The sequence below is a fragment of the Thamnophis elegans genome, chromosome Z (genome assembly GCF_009769535.1).
Source record: "Thamnophis elegans isolate rThaEle1 chromosome Z, rThaEle1.pri, whole genome shotgun sequence".
NCBI classification, from domain to species: Eukaryota; Metazoa; Chordata; class Lepidosauria; order Squamata; family Colubridae; genus Thamnophis; species Thamnophis elegans.
The window spans coordinates 26,098,085-26,114,882 of record NC_045558.1 but is presented as its reverse complement, the minus strand read 5'-3'; the positions used below and the strand labels follow the sequence as shown (position 1 = coordinate 26,114,882).

Here is a 16,798-nt window from a genome sequence, read left to right as displayed (position 1 = left end):
TTTACATCACATCTTTATGTAATGTTTATTTTGATAACATTAATTTTAGTGGGAGGTTAAACCAACTATTATATCTATATAAGATATAATATATTATATCTATATAAGAATAAATATATTTAATTCAGCACTACTATATATTTTAAGGTAGATGTCACCCAAGTATTATAGTAAGTTTTTACAAATTATAAATTCTAACCTCTTTTGACATTATATAGATAAGGGTAACAAAGCAGACTTCTTCCAATTAATTGGATAAGCAACATATATTATACATTTTATTTATTACTTCAATAAGCTTTGGTAATGTCATTGTATATATATTAAAGGGAGCCATAACATCATCAGTGTTGAGTGCAACACATCTTTAATATTTAATATTTTGAGACTGAATAATGAAAAAAGCCATTGATTCAAGGACCAATTTTCATTAAGGAAATAAGGAACATCTTTATTAATTGCCACAATAAACAGTTGAAATTCAATGAACAAAAGATGATAGAAACCCATTCCTTGACATTTAATTTAGTCTATCTGAGCCATAGCAAAGACTTTTTCAGCATCAGTCTTCAATCTAAATGAATAAAAAATAGACAAGAATTCTGACAATATAGCAATATAGCAGTGGACTTATATACCGCTTCATAGGCCTTTCAGGCCTCTCTAAGCGGTTTACAGAGAGTCAGCATATTGCCCCCAACAATCTGGGTCCTCATTTTACCCACCTCGGAAGGATGGAAGGCTGAGTCAACCCTGAGCCGGTGAGATTTGAACCGCTGACCTGCTGATCTGCTGATCTAGCAGTAGCCTGCAGTGCTGCATTTAACCACTGCGCCACCTTGGCTCTTTTATGGACTGGATGAGGGTTAACAAGCTTGTGCTCAACCCAGAAAAGACCGAGTGGCTGTTGTGTTTCCCTCCCAAAAATTCGACCAATATTCCATCTCTCAGGCTGGGGGGTCAAATTTTATACCCCTCAGAGAGGGTTCGCAACTTGGGAGTCCTCCTGGATCCACATATCCATCTAATGATTAGTATTCTCTATATTGCCATAGATAAAATGGAATCCATTGTTATAATTGCAGATTTCCAGACCTTCATATTCTAGAGTATATTACAGACCAATAATTTGGACATAGATAACTTATCTCTGTTAATAAAGGTTCAAAATTCAAATGCTTACATCTACAACACTTGCCTCCACTGAATCATGGTTTTCAGCATTCTTATTCAACTTAAATTGGAAACTAATGGCTCTTTCATATGACATAAAAATATATTGTACCTAAGTCCTTATTTTATTTTATTTTCTTGTAAAGAAGTGGGTTTTTTTCCTTATGGGGTTTATTTAGGTGTTTTTTACTCAAACTTTAAAAGAACATTGGGTAATATGAACTGCCTGCGACCATACTATTAACTTATAGCTATTTGACTTTTACTTCTGCAGTTATCTAAGAGAATGAAGTTGGATCATGTTATGAATCGACCGTTGGACTTACCTGAACAGTCCTTCTATGTGTGCTGCGAGGGGAATCCAAGCATGGGTTAACTTTGTCCATTAGCCTTGAGACTGAGTTATGTAAATTGGTGACCACGCCTCCACTGGCCGGAAGGGCTCAGTTTCGTACGAAGTCAGCCATTTATTGATGTATAACAAGAAGAACAATGATAACATAACAATAACAGTAGTAATAAAGGCCGTAGCCAAAAGGCATACAAACATATTCAGGAAGAAACGCAAGTCATAAGCAAATAACATCTGACATAAAGCGGTACATATCAATGAAGAGAATGAATTTGAAGACATGACCACCCTGGCCAGCCGCAGCTGCGGACGGGTTTGGATTCCCCTTGCAGCACACATAGAAGGACCGTTCAGGTAAGTCCAACGGTCGTTCTCCTGTGTGCTGCTTGGGGAATCCAAACATGGGACATGCCAAAGCAATTAAGGTCCAGGGCGGGAACCAGGCTGGCCAGGGTCCTCCACAGGGGGGAGCACCTGTTGCAATACACGCCGCCCGAAGGATGCCTCAGCCGAGGCATACACAACAACCTTGTAATGTCTGATAAATGGTGATGGTGTGGAGCAGGTGGCTGCTCTACAGATCTCTTCCACTGAGGCTTGCGTGGCCCAGGCCGCCGTGGTGGCCGCACTCCTGGTAGAGTGAGGGGTGATGCACCTGGGAACCTGCCAGGATTGACTGTCATAAGCAAGGGCGATGCACGCCTTCAACCACCACCCTATCGTATGAGAAGAAACTTTCTGTCCCATGGAAGATGGTTGAAATGAAACAAAGAGTGCCTCAGACTGTCGGAAGGACGCCGTACGCTTCACGTAGCGGCGAAGAACCCTGCGCACATCCAGGTGATGCCATTGGCGCTCCTGCGGATGAGGAGGGTTGGGACAAAAGTCCGGAAAGACAAGTTCCTGAGCTCTGTGGAACAGCGTGTTGATTTTTGGTAGAAAGGCTGGGTCCAAGCGGAGAACAACCCTGCTGGGGTGGAATATACAGAGATCCGCTCGAACGGAAAGAGCCGCCAACTCGGAAACCCACCTGGCTGATGTAATCGCCACCAAAAACACTGTCTTAAGAGTCAATAGTCGAAGACTGATGGAAGAAATAGGTTCGAAAGGAGAGTCCATAAGTGCCCTGAGCACTAATGACAGATCCCAGGTAGGGTAGCGATGCACAGTCGGAGGTCGGATGTTGGCCGCCCCCTTCAGGAAGGCCTTGACTTGAGAATGTTGTGACAAGGAGCATCCTTGACCTCCCCCAATCACCGTGGCAAGAGCTGTGACCTGCCTGCGGAACGTGTTGGGTGCCAAACCTTTGTTAAGACCAGATTGTAGAAAATCCAACACTCGGGGCACCGAATCCTGGAGGGGGTCTGCCCCAGCCCGTCGGCACCACCTGCAGAAGGCCTGCCAAGTAGCCTCGTAAATTCGAGTGGTGGAAGGTCGGTGTGCCGCCTGAATCGTGCTGATGACCTCACTGGAATACTGCAGGTTTGTCAGAATTAGTCAGCTAATTGTAGCAACTGGGGGTTCGGATGAATGAGGACCCCCTGCTGGAGCTTGATTTGACCGTCCGGGATCCTCCACGGGCGGGAGATTGACAGATGCACCAGGTCGGCGTACCAGGTCTGCCGGGACCACATCGGAGCCACCAGGAGGACTTCCGCACATTCCGACAGAATCTTCTGGATGACCGCCGGGATCACTGGAAGAGGCGTAAAGGCATAAAGGAGGCCAGCCAGCCATGGGCTGCGCAAGGCATCCACTCCCTCTGCTCCGGGGGGTCACATACCTGGAGAAGAAACGGGGCAGTTGCGCATTGTGAGGTTGCGCGAACAAGTCCACCACCGGACAGCCGAATCGGAGGGAAATCTGCTGGAAGAGGTCTGGATGTAACTGCCACTCCGCATGATCCACTGTGGCTCTGCTCAGCCAATCCACCTGGACGTTAGATTCGCCCGAAATGTGTTCCGCTCGAAGGGACAACAGCCAGGACTCTGCCCAATGGTGCAACTTCTCCGTCTCCATCATGAGAGCTCTGGAGTGCGTGCCCCCCTGGCGGTTGACATGCACCTTGGAGGCCACATTGTCGGTCAAAATCAGCACGTGCTTGTGAGTCACAATGTCTTGAAATTCTCGCAGGGCCAGTCTGATGGCCCGCAGCTCTAGCCAATTGATGCTGTTGGACAGCTCCCGGTCCAACCAGCAACCCTGTGCCCCCCTGTCCAGGGCATGGCCGCCCCATCCAAACAGGCTGGCATCCGTCGTAACCTGGATACGTTCCGGCTCTTTGAACGGACACCCATTGAGAATCTTTGAGGACGCCCACCATCGGAGTGATCTGAGGGCCTTGGGTGAAAGACGGACCTTGAGCTGAGATCTCTGATAAGGAAGCAGGAACCATTGGAGTGGTCGTGCGTGAAACCTGGCCCAGGGAACGATGTCGATGCAAGAAATCATCTTCCCTAACAGCTGAGAGAGTAAAGCCAGGGGCACGAGCCGCAGGGCTGACACTTGAGAAGCCAGCCGTTGGATGCTCTGTCACCTTTCCAGAGACAGGAAAACTTGGCAAGTGGCGGAATTGATGACGGTCCCTAAGTGAAGCAGCATTGTAGTCGGCTGCAGATGGCTCTTGGGAAGATTCAGCACGAAACCGTGCCTCCGCAGGGAGTCCATCGTTACCTGAAGATCCCATAGGGCCTGGTCCCGGGATGGTGACAGGACCAAGATGTCGTCTAAATAACAATTCACTCTCACCGGAACCGAACGAAGGGAGGCCGCCACCACCGCCAGGAGCTTGGTAAAAGTGCGGGGCGCCGATGAGAGGCCGAAGGGCAAGGCCCTGTACTGGAAATGACGGCCCGCAAAGTGGAAGCGCAGGAACCGTCGATGGGCTGGAGGAATGGGCACATGGAGGTACACCTCCTTGATGTCGATTGACGTCATCATGTCGCCTTGGCGGATGGATGCCAAGATGCTTTTCAATGACTGCATCTTGAACCTCTGGTACTTGATGTACCAATTGAGTCTTTTCAGATCTAGAATGGCTCGCCATCCTCCTGAGCTTTTGGGCACCAGAAATAGGATGGAGTAAAACCCTAGAGCTTCCTGCCCCTTGGGAACCTGTTCTATTGCTTTGATGGATACGAGATGATTTATTTCGGCTTCCATGAGGCGCCGCTTTACTGAGCACCTGGGAACGGGGCACCTGATGAAACGTCTTGGAGGAATGGAGAGAAATTCTAGTGTGAGGCCCAACCTCACCACCTAAAGGGCCCAGGCGTCTGAGGTGGTTTCCGCCCATTGATGAGCGAAGGCCAGCAGACGCCCACCCACTGACTCTTCCCCCTGCGAGTCACCGGTACCTCTGAAAGGACCGGTTTCTGGAGCCACGAAAGGATCTCCTGTTGTGGGATTGCGCCTGGTGCTGTTGGCATCCCCTATCTCTGCCCCCCCCCACGGTCCTGGCCGTGGTCCTGCGACTGGTGAAAGCCCCTGTTGTAATGGGGAACAAAGGGGGCCGCTGCATAGCCGGAATAGCCTCCCTGAAAGGACTGGCGTCTGTTGTATGGCTGCTGTCGTCTGGTATTGCGCCCCCCCGAGGAAGGGAGGACCTTGCGCTTGTCCCTAGTCTCTATGAGAATGGGATCGAGAACGGAGCCAAACAAAGCCCCGCCCTTGAAGGGCGTGGATGCCAGGCGCCATTTAGATTTAATGTCAGCCTGCCAATGGCGGAGCCACAAGAGGCGACGGGAGGCCACATTGGAGACTACAGCTCGAGAAGGAAACTTAGCAGCATTAAGCGTGGCATCCGCTGAAAATTCCAAGGCAGCCATAATTTTAGTAACGTCCTGGTGAAGGCGCACCTCGTCAGGGGCTAGCCTCTCCTGCAACTGCTTAAGCCAGAGCACCGAGGTCCTATTAAAGAACGATGCCGCAGTAGCAGCACGTAAAGCCCAGGCCACGGTCTGGTGTGTCTTACAAATAACCGTCTTGGCTTTACGGTCCTCAGCCTTCAGGCCCTCAGATATCTCAGATGGAATCAGGGCAGGGGAAGCTAGGGCTGCTACTGGCTGATCCACAGTTGGAAATTGCAAAAGGGTCTCCAAATCAGGGGTAGAAGTGTACAGCTTCCTGTCCCCGTTGCTAGGAGGGGTAACTGCAGTTGGCTGGTCCCATTGCTTCTGAATGAGATCCATGAAAAGCTTTGGAGAAGGAATCACCTCCTGCAATGAAACTGGCTCAGCAAAGAGGCGTTCAGTGGTGTCCAGGCCTACAGCAGAACTATCCTTGGGAGCTACCTCTCCCATATGGGTAGTGGCCTTAGCTTTAAATAACAAGGATTTAAACAGAGTAGGCCGAAACAGACTAGAAGAATTAGGCTGGTCAAAGATCAGGCCTTCATCATCAGAGAACTCCCTATCAATCAACTCCCCTTCCTCCACCAAGGCCAAATCCTCACTATAAGTAGAGGGAAGAGGGGAAACAGGCCCTGTCTGCAGATCAGGCAGATCCCCCTGTGGAGCTGGGAGAGAAGGTCCACCCTGGGTGGGAACCACCACCGGGACCTGATTCCTCCGAAGCAGCTCAGCATCCACCCCCCTGGATATAGCTGCAGATATCATTTGGTAAATATCTGGGGATAGGCCCTGGTCATAGCCTTCCATAGGCCTTAGGCCTGCAGCAGTGGGAGTAAATGTGGCAGAGGGCCCAGCACGTGGCATAGAGTATATTGGAATAGCCCGGGCCTCGGGCAGTGCTGTGGGGAGCTGGATCCCCAACCCCCCCGCCCCAGATTCAGGGATAACAGGCAAGGAGCGATCTGGAGACCAGGTCTGGAGGCCTGCAGGTTGTGGGGCTGGTGAAATATGCTGAGGTAAGAGCGTGGGAGGGGAAACTCTACCCTCTCCAGAGGCTTTAGATGGTGCTTTAGATTTATCCTTCTTTTTGTGACCCTTATCCGGAGCTCCGGAGGTCTCCCTCAAGCCCCAAACGGCTCCAAACAGGAGAGAAATACCTGAGCGGTAAAAGGAGCCATAGAGGGAACTGGCAGACAGCAAACTGTCGCCTCCCCATCGTAATTCTTTTCCACCAATTAAGTCCATCGTGCTTGCAAGGAAATCCAGAAAAAGAGTATAATTTTGTCCCAGAAGTCTGGAGAAGAATTGATATACGTCTCGTCGGCTGGACTGAGTTAAGAAAACTGAGCCCTTCCAGCCAGTGGAGGCGTGGTCACCAATTTACATAACTCAGTCTCAAGGCTAATGGACAAAGTTAACATGCTTGGATTCCCCAAGCAGCACACAGGAGAATCTGACTAATTAATGTGTATGCAGATTCCCAAGTATCCAGTTATGATTGTTGCAAATATACTTTTTTTTAAAAGGAAATTGGACTTTTCTTTGTTTTTATTTGAAGACTTTTCACTTCTCATCCCTGATAGCTTCTTGAATTCTGATTGTCATCTGGTCACGCAATTCCTGCAAGGAATGTAAATCCTTCCATTTTCCACCATTCAGTCAGAACTGAGGAAGCTGATTGGATGAGAAGCAAAACATCTTGAAGGAAAAACAGGAAAGTCCCCTTTTTTTTAAAAAAAGCACCTTTCGGTCTGACTAATAAACTTAATTATTCTAGGTACCTAAATTTTTATGATTGAACTTTTCTCATTTGTAATAAGCATTAGGAGTGACTATCCAAGTATACAAAATTAGGGGAAAGGGGGAACTCTGATCACTAGACAGAATGAAGCATACTTTTTAGAGAGAGATTTTGTGCCATACTTTCTTCCTTCCCAGCTGGCTGTTTCAGAAATGCTATTCTGCTGTCTTTTATGTATTAGGCAATTGACATTCAGTATTGTAGAGTGTTTTTTTCTTCATTTATCTGTACTAATTACTTTCTTATTTCATTTCAGATAAAAACATCTGTGATTTGGGCTACTCCAAACATTTCTTTTATAATCCCACTGTGGGTTATAATATTGGCAATACTTCTTGGACTACTGGTTCTGGCTATGTTGACCTTAGCCTTGTGGAAGGTAAGTTATATATTGGAGAGGATGTTAACAGAACAAAATTGGGAGTTACAGAAAGGAGGAAAAAGAATTTGGCCTTCTCATCCAAACAGTCATAGATATATGAGAAGGGTATGTTTGTGTTGCTAGTCTTTTTTTTTAAGCTTGTTTTCGAAGACATTATTAGAAAGATTAGCTATAAGTAAGATTGTAAGATTAGCTGTGATTCTTAAGACCTTTACATTTTGTCCAGCAACTCTTTATGCAAAATATAACAAAGAAGCATCACTAGTATTGTCAAGAGGTTATCTTTTTCAACATGCTGTAGTATCTCAGGGAAACAAATATTGTTTTGTAAAATTGCATGTAAGCTTAAGAGGGATGCTTAAGTGGTTCAGTGGCTAAGACGCTGAGCTTGTTGATCAGAAAGGTTGGCAGTTTGGCGGTTCGAATCCCTAGCGCCATGTAATGGAGTGAGCAGCCTTTACTTGTTCCAGCTTCTGCCAACCTAGCAGTCCGAAAGCATGAAAAAATGCAAGTAGAAAAATAGAGATCACTTTTGGTGGGAAGGTAACAGCATTCTGTGCGCCTTCTGGGTTTAGTCATGCTGGCCACATGACCATGGAGACATCTACAGACAGCGCTGGCTTTGAAATGGAGATGAGCACAACCTCCTAGAATCGGGAATGACTAACATATATGTGCGAGAGGAATCTTTACCTTTACCTAAGTAATCTTATATTAAAATTGGTAGGGTCTGTTTAATTTTTTTTACTATATCATTAAAGATTTGCAATCAATAAGTCATTGATAGTTTCTATTTCAGAGTATCAGAAACAATTATTTTCAAATTACCTAAAACCATAAAACTTTATACATATGGGGCATAATTTATCTTGGAAGGAAGGGGAATATATTTTCACAGATGTATTCCTGTGAAATAATGATTGTCAACTATTTTAAACAGATCCCATAGGTTCTTAGATATAACTTCTCCCTAAAGCTTTCCTCCCCAGTATCCATACATTGATAACCGTATCTATAATAAAGTACAGTGGTCCCCAACCTTTCTGGCTTCATAGACCAGCAGCAGCAGTAGTGGTGGGAAGGGGATGATTTCACGGGTCCAACCTAATCACACCCATGCACCAGTGAAACTTCACGCACTCATCCACTCCTTGCGCAGCCCGGTTCCCAATGGTCCACAGCCATTGATCAGTAGATCAATGGTTCACAGCCATTGATCAGTAGATCAATGGTCTGAGGTTTGGGGACTCTGATTTAATAGATTAAAATATATGGAATTAGATACTATGTGCTCAAATTAAAAATAAACTGAAATAATTTTTAATTTATCAGTAAAAATGATTTTATTGAAAATTATTAATAATTTATTAATAAATTAGTAACACATTATTATTGATAATTATTATTAATTTATCCTGAAATTTTATTAAATTGTTCTTATTTGGTTCTAATGTTAGCTAATTATTTTATCTGTGTGTTTTTGACATTCTAAAATTTTGGTGATTCCTTTATATTGGACAAAATGGGCTATTATCACATGCATAGTAAAATCAATAGGATATCTTCGAATAGTAAATGTGATATGTAATGAGATAACTGCCTAGAACTTTTAGAAAGAGTGTCAACAATCTGTGTTAAGCAGTCCCTTTATGAAATAAAAAATATGTTTATATATCTGGAGAGGATAATAAATATTCATAATTTTCTCTAACATTTATTTACTTATGTATTCAATATATAACCATCTCTCATATATTCAACCTATATACAATGCATGATTTTATTTATGCTTGTCTCAAATGATTTTATTTTAACAAAGAAAATAAAGTGTTTCAAAGAATCATGAGTTTAGTATAGATTTTAGTGATTTTTTTTTATTAAATTCAAATTTGAATTTGTGCTAGATTATTCTCAATGTAATGTTATTTACCATAGTTTCCTTAGACAGTAATCAAAAACTTCAGATTGTTTAGATGATATTCTGAGTGATTACATCATGTTCTGCAAAGAAGACATGATGGAGAAGATTTACCCTGCATGGTGAAACACAAGTTATTCATTCCTGGCATTAAGTGCTGCTTATGAAGTGCTGCCAATAAAGTTTTGTTTTTTTAAAAAAAAAATGCATTCCATTTCTTTACATCTTCTGTCCTAGACTGAGTTACTCAGAGTTACTCATCTAGACAGATAATCCATTACTTAGACTGACTCTTGTTCAACATTAGGCTTTTATCTTCCCCTTGCTTACATTGTTAGAAAACAGATTAGTCACAGTGCAACTTGGTGTGAAATAGCAGTTCGCCAACAATACTCAGTAGAGACTTACCAGCTTTCTCATCTTCCTATTGGAATGAGTCATAGTCAGACTTATGTTTCAGACTTGACGTCTGTAAAAATGCTTTTTCTGATATTGAATACTTTATACATTATATCCTTTATAAAGCAATCTATTCTCATAAGTGTTTCACATTGGGAAAATGAAGAACTGTAGACAACCTAACTCCCCAGACTTAAATATTTGTTCCGAAGTATCTTTTTGTGTTGGTATCATTCTGCAAAACTAACATCATTTTCCATTACTATATGTGTCTGGATGTAACTGATATCCACAAGATTGAGATATAAAACTGAAGTTAATGTTATGTTTTTATCATCTCTCTATCTCTCTATCATCAACTCAAGGCAACAAATTTGCTTAATATTTCTGCCTATTTTGTCCATAATAACTTTGGCAGGTGGGTTGGTTGAGAGAGTTGGCTAAAGTCCTTCAGCCATGTTTTATACCTAAAGGAGGCCTAGAACCAGTGACGTGTGGTGAAGCTTCTGGCTGGTGAGGCAAAAAGAAAGAAAGCGCCCCCCCCCCCCGGCAGCAGGCTGGAGCGAGAGCTGCGGTCTCCCAGCCAGCAGCCCCAGGAGGAAACGGCGAAGAGGGGTGGGGGTGTTCCAAGAAGCCCCCTCCCCTTTTGGCACTCCGCAAGGCCTGCCGGAGCTCTGGGAAAAAGCAGCGGGAGTGGAATGCTGTCATCTACTGCCAGAAAGTCCGGCAAGGGAAGTGGGGCTCGTGGAGACTCGCTCGCAGCCGGCTTCTCTGGAGTGGAGGGGGGGGCGATAGAAGCGGAGCGGATCCTCTTGCCACTGCGATCCGCTATGCTTCTATCCCCCCCCCTCTGCTCCAGAGAAGCCATCTGCGAGCCCCGCTTCCCTCGCCGGACTTTCCAGCAATAGAGGACAGCATTCTGCTCCCGCTGCTTTCTCCCAGAACTCCGGCAGGCCTTGTGGAGTGACAAAAGGGGAGGGGGGCTTCTTGGAACACCCCCCCCCCACCCTTCTTCGCCGTTTCCTCCTGGAGCTGCTGGCTGGGAGACGGAACCAGGGCTGCAAACACCCTCCCCACTCCTCTTCGCCTTTCGCCTCCGTGGTTCCTCCTCGCCCCCACCTCCTCCATCCCCAAGTCTGTGTCCGCCAGGCGTCTCTCGTTTATGCCCACTCCACTTACATGCAGGATGGGGGGGGAGAGGGCTGTCCCTCTCTTCTCAGACAAACAAGGCTCCCCTCCCTGCATCTGCTCCTTCCCTCTCTTCTCAAGCAAACTCTCTCTCAAATTGAGAGAGAGTTTGTTTGAGTGAAGTTAAGAAACACACACACACACAGAGAGACAATAAAAACAAATGACAATTACTTAAATTACAAATAAATTGAATTCCTCCCCCCTCCCTCTGACCCACATACCTTCCAGCTACGCCAAAATTCCAGATTCGGTCTAGCTAGGCTCCAGGGCCAGGCAGGCTAGGATAGTGGCTCCTAGAGCCACCACGTGCCCTCTGCAGGAAGAGGCCCAAGAACTATGGGCCTCATTTGCATACTAATTCTTTTGCTTGGTTAACCCCTAAAAGGCAAAAAAATCCTTAGGCAAAGGAGGCCCCGAGTTCTCTGGCCTCCTCCTATACTTAAACATACACTCCAAATCACTGTGAGTTGAAGTCTGGTAGCAACTAGCTTGGCCTTAATTATTTTAGAAAAAATCTTTAAAATTCCTTCCTTTTCCTGAGGAGACTGGTGAGGCCTCGCCTCCCCTGCCTCTAGTGAGTGCACCTCCCTGCCTAGAACTCACAGTCTCTTGTTTCTAGACCAGCATTGTGACCATTATATCAAACTGTCCTTCTCCCATGACAATACCAATGTGACTCCTGTTTTTTAATTCAATCACAGTCCGTTTATGAGATATGCAACAGAATGTCAGTCAGGTTTACTAAAAAGTAAACACTGTTATATTCAGTGGATTTATTCCCCGGTTTATTTTCAGATAAATTGAACAGTCTTGGGAAAAAATTGTGCTTCTGGAAAGTTCATTTATTTATTTATCTGTTTTTGTTTGTTTGTTTGTTTGTTTAATTTCTGTAGTTCTCCATCTCAATCAATAACTCTTGGTGACTTACAATTCAAAATATATATTACAGTTAAAATGCAAAAAACATTTTAAAACAATACAAAACATTAGAAACATCCAAAATAAGTATTCATAGCAGCCAAGAAACTTGGCCATTTAGTAGTAAAACTAAGAAACAGGGCCCTTGACATATTCAGCACCCCGGGCTCATGAACAGAGGCAGGTTTTTAGGGCCTTATGAAAGGCTAACAAGTTCTTATTGTATTAGTGATAGAATTTTCATACAACAGGATTTTGTTGTTGTTTTATGTAGCCTTTCTGTCACTTACATGCACTTGAATTAGTTCCCTACATGCAAAATCAGTTCTGACTATAAGCTGATTTGATATATTATCTTACTATTGGGGTGGGCGGGGGGGGTACCAAAATGGTTTAATTTAAAAAGTGAAGATGTTTTGTGTAGCAATTCAAGCCCCACTTGCCAAGGATTATGAGAAGTACAATATATCTGGAGTCACTTGGATTTGCATAAGCATATTCAGTCCAGTCCTAATGGCAGTCTAAAATTTGGAAATATGATGTTATAGTAATTGGATGATTGGTTTTGCCAATTTACTTACCTTGTATTGTTTTGTTCCAGTGTGGTTTTTTTGACAGAGCCAGACCACCTAGAGATGACATGGCCGAAAAAGTGCATCTAACAAGTGACAAGACTACTGATACTTAGATCAAGGGTTTGGAGGTTACTACGAAACTTAATTTGGATCAAGATTGCCAAATAGCTGTAATTGGACCTATGCAATATTCTACATATTCAACAGAAAACAGAAAACATTACTATCTCTGCATCAGAACTGATGAGCAACCTTCCATCCAAAAAGAGTTAATGAAAAAGAATTGTTTCAGTTTTTCAAAACTGATTCTTAGTGAAATTACTGGATACATCAAAAGCAGTCCTAAATCCAAATGGAGCAGAGATGGAAAGCCAACAACACTTAAATGGATGAAAGATGAACAAGACACAGTGTTCAACACTACTGTTTATTGGCAAAATCTTGAGGCATCTCCCTAAGGATAGGAACTTTTATAAACACTGGCTCAGGGAGGCAAGCAATATTATGGGTAATATTAAAGTACCTCCAGAAAGTAAAACTAGTCTTTCAAAATACTTCTTGAAAGTAAGACACACAAGTATTTATCTAACTTTTGTAGACTCGGCATCCTACAAAAATAGGGTCTGAAATATTTCGTTTTCACTATTTCATCTGTAAATAGAGTGAATATATTCTTTGCATTCCATATACTAATTATAAATGTTTGGAAAGAAGCAAAGTTTTATATTCCTTTGTAAGAGTAAATGTATTATAAAAAATTATAAAATTTCAGAGCTTGAAAATGACCCTCCTTACAAAAGCATAAAATAGAAATTTCCATTTATTTAATGACTCTACATCATGAACAAAACAGATTAAAATTGTTTGCCATGTCATGATAGTAAAGAAAAGCATGGTATTCTAGGGAAAAAACAGAAACCAAAAAGGAGAAGTGATGAATTTGTATAGATTATCTGCACTGTATTCTAGTAATATAATCCAGTCAAGAGAAAAACTAATAGGTGAATTTGATTTGATAGAAAGACTCCATGTAAACTAAATAATATCAAGAAATAAAAATAATTCCTCAACCCTTCCCAAGAAAAGTTCTGTAGTTTACAAATTATAGTTAATATTTGCTTTGAATGGATGGATTATTCAGAAGAATTAAACATTTGGAGATATACAGTTAAATCATTCCTAAACTCAGTAAGAGGCATCTGGCTAACAGATTAAATTTTGAAAGACCTTCATCAATTTTGTTCAGAAACTTTTTGAAACAAACAATGTGTTCCTCTGTTTTTGCTCCCGTGATTCTCCGCAGGTGCAGGTTATTTAGAATTGTATATCTTTTCCAACAGGAATGTTTTTTCTGCTCTCTAACAATGATGGTTCAGTGACATTAATTCTGATGCATATAAGAATGACTCCAGCAACTCTTAGAAGCCTGGTTGATCTCTCCCATGGAGTGAGTTCAGTATAGCAAACAGATTGGTGAACATTCTTACTTGTTTTTTATAGATTGTAATTTTTTTATTGGATGACGTCTAAAATGATTTCCAGTCTATAGATTATGTAATGATAGGATTGAAGTATTTTCCTTTGAAAAAAATCAAAATATATTTGTGTTTTTGGAATATCTGCAGCTGTAGTTTTTGGCAAAATAATGTATTTGTGCGAACAGTGAAAAATGCTGCATTAAGTCTTACCCAAATGTTTATATTTTCAGCATCTCATTATCTTCTCTTAGATTGGTTTATTGAAGCTGTGGCTAACATCAGATGTCCTAGTTTCAATTGCTCCAATAATCCTACTGTTTGTTCTACAAAAACCAAAAACGATTATGTAATTTCTGTTGTCATCGAGGTAGACACAGAGAAAAATGTCCTTTGCTAGAATCCTTTGAACATTTTTATATTTTTCTACAATCAAGAAATGAGTTAGATGCAGTGTACCTGCTAATCCATTCTTCAAAGAAGGTTTTGAAAAAAATATCAGTTTCTAGCAGTTAACTAAGTAGCTGAACAAGTTGTCCTTATTTTCTTTTTAACTAAACTTGTAGAATTTAGCCCACAGTCTTCGGATTCCTGGTGGTCCAAGTATTATCAAGTCTGACCTTGTTTGACTTTTCCAGATCAGCCAAGGTTAACTAGGTGTTATCACCTATTTTTCTAAAAATGCTGGCCTAACCACTGGTAGGCTGCTATTATTTTAGAGAAACAGAGGCTTTGTAGGAATCAAAGAACCTTTACAGAGGAATATTTAAACAAGCTGTTTAAAATAAATAGAGGAAGCCTGTAATCACTCAACTAAGGACAGGCAACCTATGGCCCTTGGTCTAATTTCATCTGGCCTTTGATCTAATTTCAAAAGGTCTCTGCAAATGATGAGCTCAAAGTTCTGTTAAGAATAAACTCTATTCTCTGATATTATGTTGACTGGCAAGGAAGAGAACGTAAATGTCACAAAGAATGAGAGAAGAAAGGAGTTATTAGAAAGGAGAAAATGACAATCCATTCACGTTTATTCTAATTTCACCACCTTTCTTCAGATGCAGTATATTAGCATTGCTCCCTGTTACAACACACACACAAACTAATTTTTCATCTAAAGAGGCTGTATTATTCCCTGTAGTTTCATCTTAGCCTAAAATCTCTACTTGATCATAATTAAACTTATTGTGATTTTCATAATTATCAATTATGAATTGAGAAAAAATAGTCAAGAAGGGAGTACTAGTGTGTTGTTTCCTCTGTTTTCATATACCATGTAAAGGATGACTGCTCTACCTGTAAAAGCAGTTTCACCTCATCTGATTAATATCCATCTATGTAAGCAAAGCAATTAGTATTTTTTTGGCAAGAATAGTAAATATTGCTTTATAATACAGAATTGGCTGCACACATGTACATCAGTGGCCCATAATTGTCCTGGGTGAATGAAATAGAATATGTTTTTTAAAAATGTTCTTATGTGCAATAATTTTATATTATCTATGTACATGGTGCATGTTTACACTGGCATTTGTTTTTCTTAAAAGAAGTTCAGATATATTGATTAAGAAATAAAATAACTGTTACCTTACCTCCATATTTTGTTAACAATTATTTAAAACAGAATCAGGCTTCTATATGATCCTCTGATCAGACAATTTCTATGAATAGCCGCTAACAATAATCTACTAACACTAATCTACAAAATGACAAAATTAGTGGACCAGAGGAATATTGTCAATATAATTTACTTGGACTTCAGTAAGGAATCACCTACTACTAAATAAAGTAGAAAAATGTGGGTTAGACAGCGTCACCACCAGATGGTGGTCTGACCAACCTTCGATACCATCGACCATGGTATACTTCTGCGTCGGTTACGAGAGGTGGGAGTGGGCAGCACCGTTTTTCGGTGGTTCTCCTCCTACCTCTCGGACAGGTCGCAGTCGGTGTTAGTTGGGGGAGAGAGGTCGACCCCTAGGCCCCTGAAATATGGGGTCCCTCAGGGTTCGGTCCTGTCCCCCCTTCTGTTCAATATCTACATGAAGCCACTGGGTGAGATCATTCGACGGCACGGGATAAAATACCATCAATATGCGGACGATACTCAGTTGTATCTGTCCGCCCCGTGCCAACTCAGTGAAGCGGTTGACATGATGTGCCAGTGCCTGGAGGCTGTCAGGGTCTGGATGGGAGTTAACAAGCTTGTACTCAATCCAGACAAGACCGAGTGGCTGTTGTGTTTCCCTCCCAAGAATTGGGCCAGTATTCCATCACTCAGGCTGGGGGGTGAAAATTTACGCCCCTCAGACAGGGTGCACAACTTGGGAGTCCTCCTGGACCCACAGCTGACCTTAGAACATCACCTGTCGGCTGTGACCAGGGGGCATTTGCCCAGGTTCGCCTGGTGCACCAGTTGCGCCCCTACCTGAACCGGGAGGCACTCGCGACAGTCACTCATGCCCTCGTGACCTCAAGACTGGACTACTGCAATGCGCTCTACATGGGGCAGCCTTTGAAGAGTATTCGGAGACTACAACTTGTCCAGAATGCGGCCGTGCGAGCGATTGTGGGTGCACCTCGGTACACCCACGTTACACCTATCCTCCGCGAGCTGCACTGGTTACCGATCGGTCTCCGGATACGCTTCAAAGTGCTAGTCGTAACTTATAAAGCCCTTCATGGTATTGGACCTGGGTACTTGAGAGACCGCCTTCTGCCAATTACCTCCCACAGACCCGTTAGATCGCACAGGGTCGGCCTCCT

General features: G+C 42.9%; 1 protein-coding gene across 1 annotated transcript in view; it reads left to right on the top strand.

The window, feature by feature from the left end:
• ITGA8 (integrin subunit alpha 8) overlaps nucleotides 1-13,053 on the top strand; it is a 132,909-nt gene extending 119,856 nt beyond the window's left edge. The window contains exons 29-30 of the mRNA XM_032238105.1: nucleotides 7,434-7,556; nucleotides 12,587-13,053. Of these exons, the coding sequence (XP_032093996.1) occupies nucleotides 7,434-7,556; nucleotides 12,587-12,673 (210 nt within the window). The 3' untranslated portion in view covers nucleotides 12,674-13,053. The remainder of the gene's footprint in view (nucleotides 1-7,433; nucleotides 7,557-12,586) is intronic.
• Nucleotides 13,054-16,798: the final 3,745 nt, after the last annotated feature.